The 24164-nt window shown below is 45.0% G+C and overlaps 1 protein-coding gene across 7 annotated transcripts in view; it reads right to left on the minus strand.

Moving 5' to 3' along the window:
- Nucleotides 1-24164, minus strand: part of DLGAP3 (DLG associated protein 3) — a 63106-nt gene that overhangs the window by 13182 nt on the left and 25760 nt on the right. For all 7 annotated transcript variants that reach the window (XM_027600722.2, XM_027600302.2, XM_027600638.2 and 4 more), the window contains 5 exons: nucleotides 20861-21066; nucleotides 20498-20570; nucleotides 8241-8454; nucleotides 7661-7974; nucleotides 7205-7290 (listed from right to left, as the gene is read on the minus strand). In XM_027600722.2, the coding sequence (XP_027456523.1) occupies nucleotides 7205-7290; nucleotides 7661-7974; nucleotides 8241-8454; nucleotides 20498-20570; nucleotides 20861-21066 (893 nt within the window). The remainder of the gene's footprint in view (nucleotides 1-7204; nucleotides 7291-7660; nucleotides 7975-8240; nucleotides 8455-20497; nucleotides 20571-20860; nucleotides 21067-24164) is intronic.

Raw genomic sequence — 24164 nt, forward strand, 5'->3', positions numbered from 1 at the left:
AGGACAATCACAACTAAAATGTAAACTTCCAAACCAGGAGAAGGACAAAGAGAAATAAAGTAAATGTGATCAGTTCAATAGAATGCAGAAAAGTAAGGGCAGAGGAAAACAAAGGAAAAGCCTGACAGGGCATTTGGCTGGCTCAGTCGGTGGAGCACCTGATTCTCGATCTCCGGGTTGTGAGTTGAAGCCCTGTGTTGGGCATAGAGATTACTTGAAGAAGAAAAAAAAAAAGGAAGAAAGAGCATATCAAATGGAAAATATTTAAAGAGATAATAAAAATAAGTCCAAATAAATCAGTAATGAAGATATATATAAATAGATTAAATATGTCTACTAAACTTTAGCTCCATATGGCTTACAAGCAACAGGTCTACAACACGAGGGTACAGGGAGGATGAAAACCAAAGAATGGAAAAAGATATTTTGGCAAGTTAACCAAAAGAAAGCAGCCATAATAGTAAAATCAAGCAAAATAGACTTGGAGGCAAAAACCCATAGTAAGGACGAAAGGGAGCCTATTTACGATAAAAGAACCAACCCACAAAGAAGATATAACAATCATAAACCTGAACACTTACGAAGAGTACTCTCAAACTAAAGAAAAATTAATAAAATTACCAAAGGAAATGACATATCCACAATCATGGTGAGACTTTTTTTTTTTTTAAGAAAGAATAAGAGCATTGTGGGGGAGGGGCAGAAAGGGAGAGAGAGAATCTTTTTTTTAATTTTTTTATTGTTATGTTAATCACCATATATTACATCATTAGTTTTTGATGCAGTGTTCCATGATTCATTGTTTGTGCATAACACCCAGTGCTCTTTAATACCCATCACCAGGCTAACCCATCCCCCTACCCTCCTCCCCTCTAGAACCCTCAGTTTGTTTTTCAGAGTCCATCATCTCTCATGGTTCGTGGGAGAGAGAGAATCTTAAGCAGGCCCCACCATGCCCAGCACAGAGCCCATTATGGGGCTCCACGACCATGAGATCATGACCTGAGCCAAAATCAAGAGTCAGATGCTCAACCAACTGAGCCACCCAGGCACCCCATGGTGAGATACTTTTAATACAACTCTCTCAGAACTGGTAGATCAAACATCAAAAAGAAAAAACAAACATTTGAAAAATATAATGTATAAGTCTGACCATCTATATAAGAAATGTATATATAAAACAGAGGAAGTCTCAACAAATTCTAAGGAATAAAAATATCATACAGAATGCATGCAGCAAATTTAGAAATCAGTAGTGAAAAGGTGGTTCCCCAACCCTCCACCCCACCAAAATTTAGAAACTAAAAAAAAAAAAAATCTTCAAAATAATTCATTGGTAAAAAAAGGAAATTATGATAAAAGCTACAAGCTATTTAGAACTGAACAATGGAAATACTGCATCTCAAAACTTATCAGCTATAGCAGTATAATTAAAAGGGAATTTATAGCCTTAAAAACACATGTTAGAAAAATAAGAAATAGTGTTTAAGAGGCTGTAAAAAAAAGGACAGAGATGGTAGAAGAAAGAAAATAAAGATAAAAGAGAGAGAAACAATAAAGGTGCTAACCAAATCCAAAGGTGAGTTTTTTTAAAGACTGATAAAATATAACTTTAAAAAAATATATTAAGGGGAGCCTCAGTGGCTCAGTCAGTTAAGCACTGGACTCTTGATTTCGGCTGGGGTCATGATCTCCAGGTCATGAGATCAAGCCCCTGTATGGGGCTCCCCACTCAGTGGAGAGTCGGCTTGAGATTCTCTCCCTCTCCATCTCTGCCCCTCACCCCACTAACACTCTCGATATCTCTCTCTAAAATAAGTAAATAAATATTTAAATATATATATATGTACATGTAAATATACACATATTTGTGTATGAATGTATTAAATGGGCACCTGGTTGGCTCAGTAAGTTAACCGTCTGACTCTTGATTTCAGCTCAGGTCACGAGCTCAGGGTTGTGAGATGGAGCCCCACAACTGGTGGCCAGGCTAGGCAAGGAGCCTGCTTAAGATTCTCTCTCTGCCTCTCCCTCTGCCTCACCCCACCCGCTTGCACATGTGCTCTCTCCCTCTCTCTCTCTCTAAAAAAATAAAATAAAATAATTTTTCATAAATAAATAAGAATATATTAGAATGATAAAATATTCAAGCCTCAGACAAGACTGATCAAGAAATAGAGGTAAGACATACATATATGGTATTAGGAATGAAAAGAGGGGACATAAGCTACAGATACAATAAAAACTTATAAAATTATAACACTATAACACTTAAAGAATATTTGTGCCAAAAATTTTTGGAAACTGTCAATTTTTGTAAAATGGTCCATTTTTTAGAAAACTATAAATCATCAAAATTGTCTCAAAAAGAAAAGGAAAACCAGAACAGGTCAATAACCATGAAAGAAACTGAAGCTGTAATTTCAAAACTTTCTCCTATCCCCAAAAGGCATCAGGCCTAGATAGTTTTATAGGCAACCTTTATCCAACCTTTAAGGAATAGATAATTCCTCCTTTACACAAATGGTTCCAAGGAACAGAAACACAAAGAAATGCTACCAAACTCATTTCAGGAGTCCAGCATCACCTAAATACCTGAACTGAATAACCACAATAAAGCAAAATTGTTAGCTAATATCACTTATGAACAGATTATAAAAATCTTAAAGTAATGGCTATTCAAAAAATCCAGTAATATATACGAAAATAACACAGCAAGACTGTGACAAAAACTGCTAGAGTTCCATATGCCCCTTCTTCTTTTTGTCTTTAGCCATAAGCACCCTGATCTGCAGCTATGTGCCCTGTTCATTGAGCCCTGCTTCCCAACTAAGACTACATGCCACAGCCTCCCTTGCAGCTAGATGCCACCACATGATGTGGTTTCAGCCAATGCGCTGTAGGTGAGGCTGTCGGGTGTAGCTTTCAGGAAATCTTTTTTTAAGAGGCAGAACTGCATCCCTCCTTTCTTTCTCCTTGGTACTTCTCAGAACGCAGACAGGATGGCAGGAGCTTGAGCTTCAGCTCCTGGGACAGAGGTGATACACAGAGTGAAAGAGCAGCAGGATAGAAAAAGCCTGGATCCCAACACTGCACTTCGCCAACCACACTTCTTCTTCTTCTTTTTTTTTTAAAGATTTTATTTTTTTTATTTATTTATTTGACAGAGACACAGCGAGAGAGGGAACACAAGCAGGGGGAGTGGGAGAGGGAGAAACAGGCTTCCCACGGAGCAGGGAGCCCGATGCGGGGCTCGATCCCAGGACCCTGGGATCATGACCCGAGCCGAAGGCAGATGCTCAACGACTGAGCCACCCAGGCGCCCCACCACACTTCTTCTTTCTCTAAGTGAGAGACAAATGCACTGAAGAGACTACCAAGGTCCTGTTACAGCCAAACTTCACCCAAACCGATAATAGCATCAAGCAGGGTTCGTGCCAGGAATGAAATAATGGATCAACATGGAAAATCTATTAATATAATTCACATTACAGATGAAAGGAGAAACTCTATGATCATCTAAGTGGATTCTGAAAAAGCATTCAATAAAATTCCACTCTCATTTTCTGTTTAAAAAGAAATAAAAGTAAAACCTCTTGGCCAACTAGGAATAGAAGGGAATTTCCTTACCCTGATAAATAGTAACCATCAAAATCCGTACCAAACATCATTTTACTTATGAGTAGGATTTGAGAAGATATCCACTAATATCAGGAATAGGACAAGACTGCTCCACTCAAGAGTGAACTAGAAGTCCTATTCAATGCATTATTCCAAGAAAAGGAAATTAAAAGAATCTGGATTTAAAAGAAATATCATCCTAGGGGCACCTGTGTGGCTCAGGCAATTAAGCATTTAACTCTTGATTTTGGCTCAGGTCATGATCTCGGGTTGTGAGATCGAAACCCTTGTCACACCCAGCTCAGAGCCTGCTTCAGATCCTGTCTCTCCCTCTCCCTCTGCCCCTCCCCCTGCTCGTGCACATGCTCTCTCTCTCTCTCTCTCTCTCTCTCTCGGAAAGAAAAAAAGAGAGAGAGAGACAGAAAGAAAGAAGGAAAGAATGAAAGAAAGAAAGAAAAAGAAAGAAAGAAAGAAAGAAAGAAAGAAAGAAAGAAAGAAAGAAAGAAAGGGAAAGAAAAGAAAGAAAGGAAGAAAGAAAGAAAAAGAAAGAAAGAAAGAAAGAAAGAAAGAAAGAAAGAAAGGGAAAGAAAAGAAAGAAAGAAAGAAAGAAAGAAAGAAAGAGAAAGAAAGAAAGTTCCTCATTTGAAAAAATAAAAGACTAAATCAGAGAGGGAGAGAAACCGTAAGAGACTCTTAATCATAGGAAACAAACAGGATTGCTGGAGGGGAGAGGGGTGGGGGGATGGGGTGACTGGGTGATGGACATTAAGGAAGACACGTGATGTAATGGGCACTGGGTATTATATAAGACTGATGAATCACTGACCTCTATCTCTGAAACCAATAATACATTATATGTTAATTAATTGAATTTAAATTTAAAAAAAAAGAAAGAAATATCCTCATTTACAGAAAACATGACTGACTAAAACCCATCATGATTTTCAGATAAACTATGAGTCCCAGTAAGAGACAGCAACAAAGTTGCTAAATACAAAATCACTATATAAAGCTTTACATTCTTCCCATACACTAGTAGTGCCCAATTATAAAATACAATAGAAAAAAAGATCCTCCATAATGCAAAAGACTATCACCTTTCTTCTGGATCAGGAAACATTCCTGCTTACTAGCCTCCCCACACTCACTATTATTTCTTTCAAATTCATTCTCCACTTAGCAGCTAGTGATCTTTTCTAAACATAAATTAGATCCTGTCATGCTCCTTTCACCTTTTAATGGCTACTCATCATTTATAATTGAATTCCAGTTCTTTATCATGCCCATGCTCTGCATGACCTGGCGCCTGCCTATTCTCCGATCCACTCCCTCACCACTGCCCCATCCCACTCCACACCACCCCAGAACCTTCTTTCAGTTCCTGATGCGTGTCAAGCTCTGTCCTGCTCTAGCGCCTTCACATATGCTAGTCCCTCTTTCTGCAAAGCTTCCCCCCCAAGTCATCACCTGAGTGTTCCTAGTCAATCCTCGAGTCTCAGTTTAAATGTCACCTGCTTACCCTAAATAAGATGGAGTCTCTCGTAGCTTTTGTCTTTCATAGTCCCACCATAACAAGTAATAATATCCCATTACATATTATACCATAGTGTATAATCATATTTTTAGTTGTGGATCATTTATTCATTGCCTCGATTCCCTTCTAGACCATAACTTCTATGAGGGCAAGACTCACTTCTTTGATGCTTCCCTGAGCCTTTAACAGGAATAGTCATATAACAGATGCTCAGTAAGTATTTTTCTGAATGAATGAATGAATGAATGACAGAGTTTGCTGATTTCGCCTGAATCTCAGTAGAATGCCCACTGCACTCTTCCCAGGATTCAGGCTTATTAGGAAGAAGAGGGGGACCCCGGGGGCCTAACTGGATGAGGGACCAAGAAACCTTGTAAGAGAGTGAGTGGGGGTAATGGGCTTGGTTTATGGTACCTGGGGCAGTAATAAGAGTTGGGGGAAAAGTTCTCAACACAGAGCTACATCCCTCCATGACTCCTACCCCACCTCTCAAGAACCCAGGTCGTGGACTTGCAAATTGGGTTTGCCATAAAGTGCTACTTTTCTGGGACCTTTGTGGAATATTAAGAATTTAAAGGAGGGGCATCTGGGTGTCTCAGTCAGTTGAGCATCCTGACTCAGGTTTTGGCTCAGGTCATGATCTCATGGGTCATGGGATTGAGCCCCGCATAGGGCTCCTGGCTCAGTGAGGAGTCTGATTGAAGTTTCTCTCCCTCTGCCCCTCCCCCACTCTCTCTCTCTCTTTCTTAAATAAATAAATAAGATCTTTAAAGACTTATTTTATTTAGTTGAGGGGGGAAGGGGCAGAGGGAGAGGGAGAAAGCCAAGCAGACTCCCTGATGAGCACGGGGCCCCACACAGGGCTCGATCTCACGGCCCTGAGATCACGACCTGAACCAAAACCAAGAGTCGGACACTTAACCAACTGAACCACCCAGGCACCCCAATAAATAAATCTTTAAAAAAAAAAGGAGTTTGGCGGACAGCAGCTTTCAGGACTGATGGGGGCAATAACGCAACTATCTATCACCCTTGATGGAGGCATTTACAGCCTCAGGAGCATATGGAACTGCCAAGGAGCTGGAGTATGTAATGGAGAAAAATGGTGACAGCCACGGGAACCCCAAGAAGACTTGATCAGGTACACACAAGATACCCTCAGGGACCCCCAGAAATAACTAGGGGAACTTTAGGGGAAGGCAAAAGGCCCAACAGTGGCAACTGGGAACAGAGCTACGAGGGCCTGCTACTAGGACTCTAGTTTTCTTCCTCCTGGGCTACAGAGATTACCAGGAAACCCTTACAGCCACCCTACTTAGGGCCACTGGCCTGATGGCACTACAGCCCAGGGGACAGATGGGCCACCGTGAAACTGCCACATGGTCATTAGAGAAAGCGGTCTTCCCACAGGAAGCCAAAGACTGAGGGACTCCTCCCAGTAGCCCCTCCAGAGCTGGAAATGCTAATTTTTCAGCTGGAAAGTAAGGAAACCGTGTTTCTGAGGCCACGTAATGCCAAAATAGTGGCTGCTGGTAATTCTACCATCTCGAGTACACCACAGACTCAGGCATATGATAGGTCCCCCTGACTGGTTAAACGCTTGTGTGAGCCAAGTGAGGAGGAGTGTTACATTTGCCAGGGGTCCCTGAGAGGCAATCTTCATGTTTATTTGTTTCTTTTTGAGCTCACATACTTGTACACCACAGGAAGCAAGGAGGGACTGGAAAAATCCTGTTATCCCCCATAAACGACAATTGTTGGAGGCCTGCTCAGCACCTACCTGTTACCTCTCCCTACTGTCCCCTTCTTCCAACCACTCCGGTCGCCTCGGAGCACGCGGGACAGGCACGGGTACAAGGAGAACTCACTCTAGGTCTGATGACTGGTGACATCTCTGAGGATAACCTTGCGGCTGCTCGCTATTAGAAGGGCTTGGTCTCCCGTCCAGAAAGAGACGGTTTGCAGGCAGACCGGACCAAGGAGGGCATTATGCAGTCCTCTCTCTTCTTCTCCCCAAAGGAAGCCTGAGATGGTCCCACCCAGACCTACCTCTTGTCCTCTTCCACCTGGACGCCGATGGAGTGGAACTCTCTTCGACTCCTGTTCTCAGTGTCCGAGTCTGAGATGGTCTCCACCTGGCGGCAGGATTGTGGGAGTCAGTGGGCCAGGGTCAGACCAGGGACACAAGCCCTCCCCGGGGGCAGAGGGGTGAGCAGAAGCTAAGCCCCAAGGCAGTGGGCAGGTTCCGCACAGTCAGCCCGAACAAGAAAAGAGGCCCAGGAAGTCAGAGGCGTACCACTGGCCACCACTCTCCACTCCCCAGTAGAGGTGATGTTTCCAGGACAAGCGACAAGGGAGTGGGGCTGGCACTGGTGTAACAGCCCTGTCGATGACCAGGCACAGGGGCTTTTGTGCAGCTCAGAGCAACCTCACCGACCCCCTCAGCCCGTCCCCAACCCGCCAGGGCCCGAGCTTGCTTCGGTTCGGCACCTCCTCTTTCCATACCTGCACCCCTATGGACGGCCGCCACTTCCTCTGCCGCGCCAGGCTCCGCAGCTCCTCCCTGCCAGGAATGGTCTTGATGATGAGTGTAGGGGGCTTGGGGCTGGCCCGGGGTGGCACCGGCGCCAACTCCAGGGTGCGCGCGCCCATGGCGGGGCCATCCAGCCCGTCCGCGGAGCTGCAGCGCCGAGCGGGGCCCTCGGCCGCCGTGAAGCTCTCGTGGGCGGAGTCGGTGCTGCTCTGGGCGGTGATGGAGATGCGGGGCGGGGCCTGGCTCCCCGGCGGGATGGGGGACGGGGCCTTTCTGAAGTTGAAGGCTGTGGCCAGGAACGCAGAAACGCAGCGGGTGAGAAACGCGTCCCAGCGGGTGTCCGTGGCCCACCACCCCCACGCCCACACGGCGCCGGAGGACCCAGCAGGCACGCGTACTCCACGTGCCAAGGCTTGTTCTCCCCATCATCCGGCCCAAAGAGGCAAGCCAGATGCCCAAGGTCACACAGCACCCCCGTAGCGAGGGCCAGCGCCAGAACCCTGGGAGCTCTTCAACCTAGGGCCCGGCCAGGGGCAGAGAGGGCACACTCACAGGAGCCGGGCCTCCCTGAGACAGAGGCAGGGGCAGCAAGGAGGGGCAGGCAGTCGTCGTCTTGAGAGCAGCCGGCCTGGATGGCCCGGAGGTAGCTGTGGCTCCGCATGCGGAAACAGCCGGGCAGATCCAGGGCATCCACCGCCTGGGACTCGAGCTCCCCAAACACAGACCCGCACACGGCCTCCAGCTGCTGGTTCAGCTCCTCACTGAGCTGGGGGCAGGGGTCGGGAGAACAGTTACTGGGGTGCTGGGCTGGAAGCGGGCATCTCTGAGGCGCTTTGCCTTAGGAATATATCTACAAGTGCAGAGACGGTCTCTGTGTGACGCCTCTGCCTTTGAAACCCTCACTCTGTGCAAAGAAAGATGGAGGCACCTCCGCCCTGTGCTGCTGTCCAGGCCTGCCTTGGGGCCCGTCTTGGGGTCTAGTTTTTCCTCTAAATACTCCTCCCTCTACCCCATCAATGCCTCTCCCAGACTCCTAGGACCACCCCCATCTTCCTCTCCCCCTAGTCCAGCCCCTCACATTTCTCTCACCTAACACTGAGGGAGAGGACCAGCGACATCCACCCTCCCGACCAGTCTGCAGGTGGGGAACTGCAGGGAAGGCCACTTTTTATTTTATTATTTATGATCCATTGCATTACAAAATTGATTGACAGCAACCTATAGAGACACCTACCATGGGGCTGGGCAGAAATTAATGGGTAAGTAAGATATGGAGCAAAAATTATTAATCTTCAAGTGTTCCAAGCCTTCTCCCACCTTCTCCCCACTAACTAGGGTTCCGATTTGGCCTGCTGGCTCCTTCCTTGCCCTCATCCTCTAAAGCAAGTCCAGCCATTGCTGACTGAGGTTCTTGTTTCTGTTTTGGTATTTTGTGGTACAGAATCCATGGTGTGTAAAAAAATTAAAGCAACTAAGAAAAAGGCAAAACAAAAACTCTGTTCATGGAACCGTGTCCCACAGCACTGCAGTAAGACTAAATATACTACAGAGATTGCAGCTTCTATTCATATTATATGAGAAAAGTAGCACAAAGGAAAAATAAAGGCAGGTGGTCCCAGGGATAAGCTCTACCCCCAGAGCACAGGATGGGTGCACATTTGACCCTGAGCTTCCAAAGCATCAAGGAATATAGCCTGCAGGTTGCCTGCATAGTCTATGGTGAGAGACACACCTAGACTCAAGAGTTGGCTCAGCTACCTCCTAGTACTGTGGCCTGGGAAAGCTACTTAAAGCTTTGGGGCCTCAGTTGAAGCACCTGCCCAGTGGGAATGATAATGGTACTATCTTCATGGGGTGGCTATTTAGGGGACTCAAAGAAAAACATGGGAGGCCCTTGGTGCAGGTACTGGTACACACTAAGCCCTCAGTAAGCGGCACATGAAGGTCTCAGGACCTACCTGGAAATAGGCCACCACTCATGAGAACCACAACTAGTCCTGTTACTGAGCCCAAGAGAAATCTCCCCAAGTGATTATGTAGAGGTCATTGGATGAAGTCTCGGACAAGGTCCTCAGTAGCATCCACATCGTAAATGTGATAGCAGATATCCCATGGCTGCATCTTGTGACATCTCCCAGGAAGGATTCAGAGCATCATATGTGCAATCAACAGATAAAGTAGTGGCTTCATCCACGTGTAAAATGCTGCTCAACCTTTCCATAACTCCACCTCCAAAGCATAACATGATATCACTAAAATCTACCTCAAATTGAGCAGAAATTTCCATCCAGTTCTACTGAGGGGCAAACTAAGGCTCAGAGGGGGCAGATGAATTGACCAATGATGTCCAGCTTGTAAGTGATTCACCGAAGTCAAATGCCAGGTTTCCTGGCTCTTTTGCCAGGCTGAATCAGAATCTCCTGGGGAACTTTTAAACCTACATTAACTCAAGCTCTACCCCAAGGATCTGAACCCAGGGCTCTCTAACTAGATGCCTCTCTTTGCTTTGGCTGCCTTGAAGCTCAGGGACAAAATCTGCTGGAAATTCAGATTCAGTGGTTCCAGCGTGGGCCCAGTAATCACAAAGGAGTGTCTGGACTTCCTTCCGCAGCTCCTTCTAAAGGAACTTCATTACAAGTGTACAGAAATCACAGGTCATGGAAAAATGAATTCGAGATCCTGTAGAAGTGAAGTTGTGCCATGTTTGGCATAAGCCACAATCCTGTGGCAGCCGTGGCTTTCATCATGACCCTCTGCAAGTCCACCTCTCAGTTTCCTATCTCTGGACCCCTGAGGTGTGAAGGACCAGCGGTGCCTGGGTATTTCCTGAAGCTTAGAAGCTGATTTAACTCCTGTTATTTCTAGGCCAGGTTCAAGATACTCCCCAACTAGAACCAATCCAGCTCAGAGGATCCTTCCTGGGGTACAGGACAGTTGATCCTGTAGAACCCCAGTAGAGAGAATTCTGGCCTCAATTCTGGATCCTACAGATGGAAGGAATTTCATTCTGCAGCTTATCTCTGTATCTCCAAGCCTCTTCTGTGTATAAAGTATTAGGCATAATATCTGGCATATAGCAGATGCTCAATAAACATAATAGACTATTATTAGTAGTAAGAGGTTCTTAAATCCCACTGACAATACCTTTCAGAGACTTCTCCTTCCCAGGGTCTCTGAAGCTCTTGAAATCCCAACCATATGCTATTCCTATGACCAACTCCATCCAAGGCAGACAGAGGGAGGGTGAGAAATTCCCTGGGGCCACATGCTTTCCATCTCTACTGGTGAAGATGAGCTTCTGAAGTTCCCACAAAGGACCAGGACCCAAGGGAAACACAGACTTGTATAGACTCCTGGAGGAATATTGTGCCTATGTTGATCTTTACCGTATTATGATTATAAAACTGTAACATTGTGCTGTGAATTCTCCTATTATCCTTGCCCTGCCTTCCAACCTGCTGCCCCCAGACCCACTTTCAGTAGAGTTAAAGTCAAAGGATCCTCTTAGAAAATGGGAACCTTAGCCTCTGCCCAAACCAGACTCAGGATCAGTAAATATTTCCAAGGATGTGGGATATTTAGAAGAAAATACTTTGCTTGGGTCTAACTGAAAATTGTCTGTGCTAGAGTCAGTGGTTTCCTCTGGGGGCTGGACAACATCCTGTATACTTTACCTGTGTCGTTTAATTTAGCTAACCTTGGAAAACACTCCCAACTCAAAACACTCTAAAACACTGGATAAAATATAAGAAATGTTTTATATGCATAGCTGAGCTCACAAGAAAGCGAGATATGTCCCCAGAGGACAAAAGCAAAGAGGAGACTGGAAAATCAGAATATTAACTGTGTGAGTCAGTGCTGCAAACAGCCCAGTGGTGGTAGGAGGTGGGGGCACAGGTTGCTGGTCTGACGGACCAAAGGGCTTAGGTATTAACACCCACTTGGGTGTAGGAGTAAGGCGTTGGGTCCACATGAAACACAGCGTTAGAAATGAGAACCTCCATAAATGTAGGAAAGGGAAAACCTTTCATGAATGGTAGACTAAAAAAAAAAAAAAAAAAAACCAATTATCAGCACAGGCTGATGAGAAGAAGCTAGTTTGTAGTCTAGGCATTGGAGGGGGAAAGTAGGCTAATCTCCTAAGATTAGACCCACAAGCTGGTCTTCACATAGACACAGGATTCTGTAGGCCTATGGGCCTGCATGGCTCAGACACCTCCCTGCAAATTAAAAATTAACATAAAATGGTCCCAAACCAAGAAGAGTCTAACAGAAGCAACTGCAAAATATTTTCTGAGGGACCCACTCTTAACCCAGGCTGTTCAGGATTCTCACAGATAAAGTTCCACTGAAAATGAGTTCATACCAGACCATGTGGCTCTGACACAACCCCTAATGATCTCCACACCTCCTGGAATTAACACCCTTGTCTGGGCCCCTCCTCTTGAAGAGGGACTAGACTTACTATAATGAACAGAACATGGAATGTCACTTCTGAGATTAAATTACAAAAAGACCATGGCTTCCATCTTGAACACGCTCCTTCTCTCAGAGTCTCTGCTCTGTCTGGGAGAAGCAAGCTATTGCGTTATGAGTAGCCCGATGATGAGTCCCACATGTCAAAAAACTGATGACTCTGGCCAGTAGCCAGGGAGGATCTGAGGCCTGCCAAGAGCCATGGGAGTGAGTGAGGAAGCAGCTAGTCCTCCAGTCAAGCCCTAAGATGACAACAGCCCTGGCCAATACCTTGACTGAAGCCACATGAGTCACCTGATCCAGAAGACACCACCCACCTAAGCTGCACTCAGATTCCTGACCCACAGAAACGGTGAGACAAGTATTCGATGCTTTAAGACACTACGTTTGAGGGTAATGGGTTGTGTAGCAATAGATAAGTAATGCAAACTGTGGTATAAACAAAAGCTAAGCTTTTATCAAGTTAAGCCACTGAGAATGCAAGCTTTATCTGTTACAGCAGGTAGTGTTACCTTAGCTAAAACAGATTAGCTTTTAAACTATGTTTAAAACTCCTGGGGCGCCTGGGTGGCTCAGTCAGTTAAGCATCTGCCTTCGGCTCAGGTCATGATCCTGGGGTCCTGGAATCAGAGTTCCGCGTTGGGGAATTCTGCTCCACGGAGAGCCTCCTTCTCCCTCTGCCTCTGCTCTCTCTCCCCCTCTGTCTCTCACAAATAAATAAATAAAATCTTTAAAAAAAACAAAGTAAACTATGTTTAAATTTCTAAAACTTAAAAGATAAAACTGAAAACATCAGGAGAGAATATAAGCTTTGAAGACTAGAAAAATTTAAAAGGAACCAAACCAGATGTCTAGAACTGAAAAAAAGTCAAATTAAAAACACAATTAATGAGTTAAATAGTAGATGACGCACAACTGAAGAGAAAATTGGTAGATCAGATGATACATCTGAGGAACTCACCCAGAAGGCAGCATAGAGAGGCAAAGAAATGGAAAATATGAACCAGAGGATAAGATGCACGGAGGAAAGAATAAGGTCCCACATACAACTAATAGGAGCTCCAGGTGAGAGACTAGATAGCATATAGAAGCAGCAATATTTGAAGAGTTAATTAGACTAATGGAGAATTTTCAGACTCCTTGCTTCACGCATGACAGAGTGACAGGCAAGACAGCTCTAAAGCTAGACAAAACTGTCAAAGACAACCACCTCATCACTCTGAAAATCAATCCAAGGTATACAACAAAGAAGCGTATACATGAAAATTCTTGAACAGCATGAGTCCGGGGCATCCTTGCCTGGGGCTGCTCCCATTACTCAAGTTCCCAGCTCTCTCACTTGCAATAGTTCAACCAGGGTGAGGCAGGCTGTGAAAACCAGCTGCTTCGTTGCCACTGCCAAAAGGGGCTCACTTAATTTGGAACATTGTCGTATAATGTCAAGAACGGGGCGGGGTGGGGGGAAGCTGGGGGGAGAACAGTAATAGAGGAATAGCCAGCAGCATGGCTAAGCTGAGATTTCAGCACTGTTTGGGACAAGCAATGGACTGGCAGACTAGGCAGGGATTTAATAAAGGAGTTCCAGGATGGCCAGAGAAGGTTTGATGACCTCGCCACATATCCTGCGTTAAGTAGAGGTGAGTGAGACAAAGAGGCCTCGAGCTGCCCATGCCTCTCTGGCCAATGGAGCCTGTGCACATGTGTAGCGGTGACGTAAGAGAGCCTGGCAAAAAAGTAAAATCCAGGGTAGGCTGAAAAACAGCCTGAAGTTTGTACTCCCTAGTCCACACATAGAACCATAAGCAGAGAGAAGCTTTTCTGGCTCAAAGTTCTTGGGCACAATCTCTGGCTGAACACTAAGCTATGCAGACACAGGGACAAACGCCCTAGGAAACCAGGCTTAAAAATAAAAACAAGAAAGAAAAAACAAATTAGTGAATATATCAGAGGCCACATTTAGCAGGGAAGACAGATTTCACAGAATTAATCCAGGGATCAACAAACACATAAACAAAGCAATAATAATCTTCAAGAGGTAAAGTAAGAACCCACAACTATATGGTCAACTAATCTTCGACAAAGCAGGAAATAATATCCAATGGAAAAAAGTCTCTTCAACAAATAGTGTTGGGAAAACTGGACAGCAACATGCAGAAGAACGAAACTGGGCCACTTTTTTACACCATACACAAAAATAAATTCAAAATAGATGAAAGACCTAAACGCGAGACAGGAAACCATCAAAATCCTAGAGGAGAACACAGGCAGCAACCTCTTTGACGTCAGCCGCAGCAACTTTTTTTTTTTTAAGATTTATTTATTTATTTATTTATATTTATTTATTTATTATTTATTTATTTATATTATTTAAATATTTATTTATTTATTTGAGAGAGCACGCACAAGCAGGGGGAGCAGCAGGAGAGAGAGAGGGAGAACCAGGCTCCCTGCTGAGCCGGACATGGGGCTCAATCCCAGGACCCCAGGATCATGACCTGAGCCGAAGGCAGACGCTTAACTGACTGAGCCACCCAGGCACCTGGCCATAGCAACTTCTTACTAAACACGTTGCCATAGGCAAGGGAAACAAAACCAAAAATGAACTACTGGGACTTCATCAAGATAAAAAGGTTCCGTACAGCAAAGAAAACAATCAACAAAACTAAAAGGCAGCCTACAGAACGGGAGAAGATATTTGCAAATGACATATATGATAAAGGGTTAGTATCCAAAATCTATAAAGAACTTATCAAACTCAACACCCAAAAAACAAATAATCCAGTTAAGAAATGGGCAGAAGACATGAATAGACACTCTTCCAAAAGAGACATCCAGATGGCTAACAGACACATGAAAAGATGCTCAACATCACTCATCATCAGGGAAATACTAATCAAAACCATGGTGAGATACTACCTCACACCTGTCAGAATGGCTAAAATTAACAACACAAGAAACAAAGGTGTTGGCAAGGATATGGAGAAAGGGGGACTCTCTTACACTGTTGATGGGAATGGGAACTGGTGCAGCCACTCTGGAGAATAGTATGGAGGTTCCTCAAAAAGTTAAAAATAGAACTACCCTACAATCCAGCAATTGCACTACTAGGGATTTACCCAAAGGATAAAAAAAAAAAATACAGATTCAAAGGGGTACATGTACCCTGATGTTTATAGCAGCATTAACAACAATAGCCAAACTATGGAGAGAGCCCAAATGTCCACTGACTGACAAAAATGGATAAAGAAGATGCAGTGTATATATATATATATATATATATATATATATATATATACACAATGGAATATTACTCAGCCATCAAAAAGAATGAAATCTTGCCATTTGCAACAATGTGGATGGAGCTAGGGTATATTATGCTAAGTGAAATAACTTCAGTCAGAGAAAGACAAATACCATATGATTTCACTCATACGTGGAAAATAAAACAGATGAACATATTGGGGGGGAAGGGGAAAGAGTGAGAGAGAGAAAGAAAGAGAGAGAGAGAAACAAACCGTAAGAGAGACTCTTAACAGTAGAGAACAAACTGAGGCTTAATGTAGGGAGGTGGGTGGAGGATGGGCTAGGTGGGGGATGGGTATTAAGGAGGGTACTTGTCGTATTCATCACAACACTTGTTGTGATGTACTTGTTGTGATGAATACAAGGTGTTGTATGTAAGTGATGAATCACTGAATTCTACTCCTGAAACCAATATTGCACTGTATGTTAACTAACTAGAATGTAAATTTTAAAAGTTTTTAAAAAGGTAAAGTAAGAATCCAGAGTCACTACAATATATTACTTAAAATGTTCAGTGTACAACAAAAAAATTATGAGACATGCAAATAAACAAGAAAATGTGAATGTCCCCAAATGTTTGATTTATCAGACAAAAACTGCAAAGCAGCTATTACAAACATATTAAAAGAACTAAGAGAAATGTTTAAAGGTTTAAAAGAAAGCACAGCAATGACTTCATGAATAAAAAAAAAAATCACAACAAAAAGCATTTTTTTTTAAGAGTCAAATGGAAATTCTGGAGCTGAAAAGTACAATAACTGAAGTGAAAAATTCACTAGAAGGGCTCAGCATTAGAAATGATCAGTAAACTTGATTAGTATAAATTATGCAATCTGAAGAATGGAGAGAAAAAAAGAACAAAAATAAACAGAACCTCAGAGACCTATGGGATAATCACAAGCAAAGCAGTATACATGTAATGGGAATCCCAAAGGAAGAAGAGAGAAAGGGAAAGAAAACGATACTTGAAGAAATAACAGCTCAAAACTTTCCAAATGTGATGAAAACCATTAATCTACAGATTAAAGAAGCTCTATTACTTCAAAGTAGGTTAAATACAAAGAGATCCATAGCCAGATACATTACAGTCAAAATGCTGAAAGCCATAGACAAAGAGAAAATCTTAATAGCAGCAAGGGAAAAACAATTCACCACACACAAGAAAACAATAATATGATTAACAACTGGCTTTTCATCAGAACAATAAGCATCAAAGGTAGTGGAATGGTATATTCAAAATGCTGAAAGAAAAAACTGTCGACCAGGAATTCTATATTCAGCAAAACTATTCTTCAAAAATGAAGTAAAATTAAAAAACAATGAAGTAAAATTAAAGACGTTTCCAAATACATATAGACTGAAGAATTCGTTACAGACCTATCTTACAAGAAACATTAATGGAAGTTCTTCAGGCTAAAAGGAAGTGACACTTAATGATAACTCAAATCCACAGAAAGAGATGAAGGGGACCATAAATGACAAATATAAAAGAATCTATAGATATACTTTTCTCATTTTTTCTCTCGACTTCTTTAAAAGGCACAAAATTTTATAAAACTATTATTATAACATCATCATTACTTTATGATAATTGTTAGATTTAGAACATATACACAGGAAAGTACATGACAACAATAGCACAAATAGGGGAGAGATAAAAAGAGATACACTGGAGCAGTGCTTCTATATTTTGCCAGAATTAATTAGATTTTAATCAGTTGTGATATACATTATAATTCCTAGAGCAACTCTAATAACTCAAATAATATAGTAAAAAGGAATTAATAACAAAAAAATTAAAATGGTACACTAAAACATTTATGTGATACAAAAGAAGACAGTAAGGAAAGAACAGAGGAAAAACAATGACATGATACAATCCAACCATATCAATAATCACGTTAAATGTGAATGAACAAGAAAGCCCATTTGAAAGGCAGAAATTGTTAGACTGTATTTTTCGAAAAAGCACAAGTAGGTTGAAAGTAAAAGGATGAAAAAAGATGTACCAGCAAACAGTAACCATGAGAGAATTTTCCAGATTTGATGAACAGCATTAATCTTCAGATTCAGGGAGCATACACACATAGTGAAACTGCAGAACACCAAAATCAAAGACAAGATCTCAACAGCAATCAGAAAGAAATGAAAACTATCCACAAAAACAATTAGATTGATTGCAGACTTCCCAACGGCAACAACAGAACATAAATGTGACAAAAGAGTATCTTCAAAACGCCGAGAGAAAATAAACGTTGACCTAAGATTCTAAAATAAGCTGATTTATGTTAAATAATGAGGGTAGACTCCATTTTTTGTTAAAGGCAAAGTTTGCTACTAACAGACACTGACTGAAAAATTACTAAAGAATATTCGAAAGGAAGGAATGAAATGTAAGAAGGTATGGGGAGGAGAGGTACAAATGTGAGTCTATAATCAAGTCTTTTTTTTTAAGATTTTATTTTTTATTTGAGAGAGAGAATGAAAGAGAGAGAGAGCACAAGAGGGGGGAGGGTCAGAGGGAGAAGCAGACTCCCCGCTGAGCAGGGAGCCCGATGTGGGACTCGATCCCGGGACTCCAGGATCATGACCTGAGCCGAAGGCAGTCGCTCAACCAACTGAGCCGCCCAGACGCCCCTATAATCAAGTCTTAATAGCATAAAAATGTAGCAACAGTAATAAAGACTAATTTGGAGAGGTAAAACGATGGAACTAAAATACCAGGCAACATGTACAGATAAGAAGGGAAGGTGGTCAGAACAAAAGTGTCCTAAGAATAGAAGAAATTGTCAAATGAAAGTCAGATATGCACATGAAAATTACAAAAGTAACCACAAGAATGAAAATAGAATATAGAACTGCCAAACCAGTGTGGGATTGGGTAGTAAGAAAAATTAAGAAAACCAATCCAAAAGAAGGTAGCAGAGGAGTAGAAAAGCATCACCCAAAAGGCAGGAGAAATAAGGGCAGAAAATAAAACAGCAAAATACATCCAGGCAGATCAGTAATCACAATAAATATAAATGTACTAAACCCTCAAGCAACTATCAGAATAGATGTAAGATAAATTCCTTAAACTATTTACAAAAGACATACCTAAAACAGAAGGAGACAAAAAGCTGGAGCACACCTGTGGTGTCAGAGGGTAGCCAGGGGACCAATGTGGCTGCCGTAGATGGGGGGAGGGAACAGCATTAGGAGAGGGACTCACAGGTAGCAAGGGCCAGATCATGCAGGGCCTTATAAGTCGTAGTAAAGTCCTCTGAGTAAGGCGAGGGTTTTGAGTGGACGCAATTCTAGTTTGAAATGATCGTTCTGGGCAATGCTGAGAGAGAATGGATTTGGAGCAAGGGCACGTGCAGGAGACCACTTAGGGGGCAAGAGAATAACCCAGACAAAAGCCATGGTGATGCAGACTGGAGTAATGACAGTGGAGGTGGTGAGAAGCGCTGGGACCCTGGATGTGCTTGGAAGGTGGGACCACCAGGATCTGCTGAAGGACTGGATGGAGGCATGCGAGGCAGAGAAGAAAGTCGGGACTGATTTCAGGCTTTTGGATCCGAGCTCCTAGAAGGATAAATTTGCCATGATCTGAAATGGAGAAGACAGGGGATGGAGCAGGACATTTTGCGGGGGAAGGAGTGGGGGTTAAGGACACTAGCAGTTCCACTGTGGATGTCTTAAGTTTGAAATGTCTACTAAACATCCCAAGTGAGATTTCAATACACAGTTAGACACACATGCCCGGCAATTATCGGAGGATTTGGGGCTGGAGATACACATTTGGAAGTCATCAGGCCCTCAATAATATTCAAAGCCATGAGCCTGAATGAGCTCACCTAAGGAATGAGTGTCATGAGAAGTCCAGGAACTAAGCTCTGGAAAAATCCAGTGTTCAGATCCTGGAGAGTTGGAGAGGCACCGGTGGCAAGACTAAGCATAAACAGCTAGAGAGAGAACCTAGGAGAACCTAAAAGGTATGGTATCTTCAAAGCCAACTGAGTACGGTGTTTCAAGAAGGAGAGAGTCATCATCTGTGTGAGATGTTGCTGATGGGTCAAATAAAATGAGGACGGAGCATTAACTACTGGTTAGCAACATAGGCTAGTCTGATGTGAAAAGACAGCTGTGCTAGTCAGATTCCCTGATGCAGGAAATGTAACAAAGATCGAAGCAGCAAACAATAGGAGCCAATCTGGACAGTCTTCTGCATTGCTTTTTTGCATTGCTTTCCACCACCGCCTCCCCCCCCCCCACAGCAAACAGTAAAAATAGCTAACCTTTCCTGAGTGCTGGCTATGTGCCAAGAACACTATTATGATGCCTATTTTTAAATAGAGAAAGTGGGGCTCAAAAAAAGTCAAATAACTTGCCCCAGGTCACTCAGCTGGTAAGTAGCTGAGCTGGAATTCCAATCCATGTCATGCATGTAATCATGCATACCTCTGCTTAGTTAAGGGGAAGTCTACACTTAGGGATGGAACTCAACATTTATAAAGTACCGATTTGGGGGCCAGGTGCCTCGTGTTTGCACACATTTGCTCACTGAACTCTCACAAAAACCCTGAGATAAATATCACTACTACGGTCATTTTAAAGGTGAGAGAACAGAGGATCTGCTGGGTCTCACTAATGGTCCCATGGGGGGGTGGGGGGCAGTGGGGAAAGAACTCAAGTGTGGGCATCTCTCAGACCACAGCTCTGCCTATCCCCGGTCTGAACCACCACACCTGCCCTTTGCACGGGGTTAGTTGAGACTAATCAGGCCAGGACATGGCTGGGGAACCTCAGAGACCTGATGTCGCCCCTACAAACTCATCACTTTGAGGACCCTTGGTGGTTTTGAAGGATGTGACTGAGATCCCCAGTCTGAGTCAGCTCCAGGAATCCCAAGGTGGGTTTCCCAGCTCCCCCAGAACCAGACCTGTGCTCTCTCCAGGGGCTGGACCTCTGATTTTAAGGCATAGACTGAGTATGGGACTGAACCCCATTTCCAACCCTTTCCTTCAGGCATGCTGGACTGTCCCTACCTGTCCGGTGGTGAGGGAACGGCTGTAGCCAGGGATGGAGCTCCGGGGATGGATCCGGGGTGGGACACAGCAGCTGGGAAAGGACAAAATTCCATATTCAAAATGGGGGTCTGCTAGAAAGGGAAATAACAGCATGGATAGAACCTGCCCCTGAGCAGGTTCTATCCCTCAGAAACCCCCAGACAGGGATCCTCCCAGGAGACTCCTGGGTGAAGGGACTCTCCCAAAGAGGCACTCAGATTGGAGCGATCACCAAGGACCCCTCTTTATGTGGGGCAGGGCAAGAATCCCCAATTGAACCCTAAGCAGGGAATCCCCCAGTATCAGCTTCCCACCCCAAGCCCTGGTCCTCCCTGTCCTTACTTGATCCGGGCCTGGTCCACGCTGGAGGAACGGCGGGAGGTGAAGCGCCGGGCCACCGCTTTGGGAGATGTCTTGGGGCTGCCATCTGAGTCTCCGCTCTCCTCATCCCCCATGGCCTTGATGTAGCTGCCGCTCCGCATCCTGCGGCAGGGGATCTCCCCGTCCTTGCCCCCAGTGGGGTAACCCCCCCAGTCATCTTGCGGCACCTGCGGGGACAGGGGCTTCTGTGTCTCGGACGCGTCCCTACTACATTTAGAAGCCAGGACCCTCTGTCCCCACTGCCAATGGGAGGCGCTCTGTTAGCTGGAGCAGGCCTCGCTCAGGGACATGCAGAAGCAGAGCCAGAAGTAAGGTTTCAGGCTGTCCCCTCCCTTACAGGAGATGCCTCATCATCTTTCATGGACCTCTTACTACTTAATTGAGGTGATATGCCAGGAGTCAAGAGGATGAAGATCAGAGGCCAAAGTGACCTGTGTTGACCCACCCCAGCAGTGAAGTATCACCTGCCCCCACCTTTCCCCCCTCCTTCTCCTTCCTCCTCATAACCTGCTGACATCTCAAATCCTCCAACTCTTCCCTCCTTCCCTCTCTGAGGAGCCACTGAGGGCTCTAAGCAGGCAAGTGCCATCAGATTTGTTTCAGAAAGTGCGCTCTGACAGTCCAAAGGGGGGATGCACTGTGTAGGGCTGGGAGCAGGGCAGGGGATGGAGTGGCAGGAGGGAGACCAATTAGGAGGCTGATGCTGTTAGCCAGGCAAGAGATGATGAGCCTAAATTAAGACCATGACAATGAGGGGGACGAGGAGATGGAAATGAGGTGTTAAGGAGCGTCAGTGAGTCTGATTAGACGTAGGGGGCGAGGGGGCGAGGGGGCGGGGAGGAGCCGCAGATGACTGGGAGGCTGCTGGCTGAGGACCTGGGGGATGGTGCTGTCGCTCATGGAGCCACAGAATCCCAGAGAAACAAGTTTGGGGGAGAGGTGATAGGTTAGGGTTAAGCATCTTAAGTTTGGCAGTGAAATGCCGAGCAGGTGGTTGGGTGTTCGGTTCTGGAGTTCAGCGGAGAAATCTGGGCTGGAGGCAGACATGTGGGAGTCATGGGCGGCAGCTGAATCCACAGGGGTGAATGAAACAGCCCAGGGGAAAGAAAAGAGAGCTGGGGAAGGATCCAGTGACATTTTAAAAGGGGACTGCAAAGAAAGGAAGAAAAGCCTATGAAGTCACCTGAGAAGGAGTGGGCAGAGGGGTAGGAGGGAAGTCAGGAGAATGCCATGTCATGGAAACAGGAGACATTTCCAGAATAAAAAGAGTTGATAATGTCAAATGCCACAGTGCATTCAGAGGTTAGTAATTCGGGCTCAGGAGTTAGATCCATGTTCAAATTCTCGCCCCATCATTTGCTAGGCAAACCTGAGCAAAAAATGATTACTCTCTCAGTTTCCTCGTCTGTGGATTGGAAATGACAATTATGCTGATGTCATAGGGTTGGTGGGAAGGACAAATAAGCCAACATAGTGTGCCCAGCACATAGTAAGTCCTCAATAAATGTTAGCCATTATTATTATAAGCATTGAAGGGGCCTTCTAAAGAGAGCTCTCAAAAGACCACTGGTGACCACTGCCAGAACATTTTAGAGGACAGGGGACGTGGAAGTCAGACTGTAGTAAAGGGGAGAATTAAAGGAAGTAAAGATGTAGAGTCTATGCTCTAAGAACTTGGGTATGAAGGGAAGACAGGAGATGGAAGGGGGTATGGAATGAAGGAAGGATTTTTTAGGACGAGAAACCTGGGCACATGTCCAGGATCAGAGAAAGCGCCGGTAAAGATAAAGATAGTCTTTAAATGTGGGGGGGGGGGGCAGTCAGTAGTCAGTTCCGGGATAGAGGGGATCCTGGCGAGATGGGCTCAAGCCCTACTGGAGGGATCAGCCTGGGATGAGTGGTTCTGGCTTCTTCTCTGAGCCAAGAAGGAAGGGGATGGGGGTGGCTGGGGATCTAGATGAGTGTGCAGGTGGGCTGATAGGAAGGCGAGGGAGCCTGTGATGGTTGGCCTACACTAGGAGGAATGAGGTATAAGTGGAGGCATGGGCAAGAGGGCTAGGGCAGGTAGGGAAGATTTCAAACACATGTTGTAAGGAACAGGTTGAATGGGGTGAGGATGGAGATTTTGAGAGGGGGTCAAGAGTCAGGGAGAACATAGAGTTCAGGGAGGGACACAGACTCTGGGGGTGAAGCTAGGTGAGGGTACAGAAACCAGGATGAGAACAGTGACCCAGGGATGGAATGGGGTCCCAAGATGGACAGAACCCACAGATAGGGGCAGGGCTCAGCAAGGAAGCTGGAGCTCAATGAGAAGATGGGAACACAGGGAGGAGACAAGACTCCATAAAGGAACAAGGGCTCTGGTAGAAGGAGGGGTTCAGGAGAGGGTTGAGGGAGAGCTGGGGTCCAGTGGGAGAAATAGGGTCTCAAAACAAAAGGGTTAAGGATCCAACAAAGACACCTAGTCTGATGGGGCCAACTTCCCCTGCTTTGGGGCATGGCCCCGGCAGTCTGTTAGTTCTCCCGCACACGTTTATTGTGATTCCTTAGGCAATCCTAAGATGCCTTGGACCCCCAAGCCCTGAGGGATCATTCCCTTCCCCGTACTCTCCAGAGAGGAGCTACAGGCGAGCAGAGAGAGGCAGGCCAGCAGATCGGACAGCCAGGGTGCTCTCGGTCACAATGCAGGGCTCCCACTCCACAGCCACTGCGGCTCCTCACTCCTCTGCAGGACGCTGTGAGGTGCATGTTAAAAAGGAAGCCCCCAGAGAGGTCAGGGCAGCCCTGGAGAAGCAGCAGGGAGCAGTGTGGCAGTGAGGCTCCAGGGACGGCCAGGGCTCAGACAGGGGAGAAGGAAGGTTGGTGTCCCCTCCTTGGCCTTTTCTGCTGGACCCTTCAATTCCAGCTTAGAGAACCTCTCTACCCAGGGAGGGGGCAATCCGGAAGTCCTGAATCCTAGAAGTCTCCCACCTTCCCTACTGTCTGTTTCCACGTCGCCCTTCCTGCTTCCACATGACCCTATTTTTTTCCCTTGAGCTCTCTCGTAAGTTCTCCACCCAGGAGAGCCCTAACGTGTGAAGAACTTACCGGCAAGGCCAAGGACACCCAAAAGACACATGCAAGGTCAATTCTCTGTACCTCTGAACATGGTCTCTTCCTGGAAGACCCTGAATCCACGTCTGCGCTCGACCATCTCCAGCTCCACTGGGATTCAGTTCAGGAGTCCTCCTCTCCGACAAGCTCCTCTGAGCAGCCCCCAGCCGCC

This window comes from Zalophus californianus, chromosome 4 (assembly GCF_009762305.2).
Source record: "Zalophus californianus isolate mZalCal1 chromosome 4, mZalCal1.pri.v2, whole genome shotgun sequence".
Lineage (NCBI taxonomy): Eukaryota > Metazoa > Chordata > Mammalia > Carnivora > Otariidae > Zalophus > Zalophus californianus.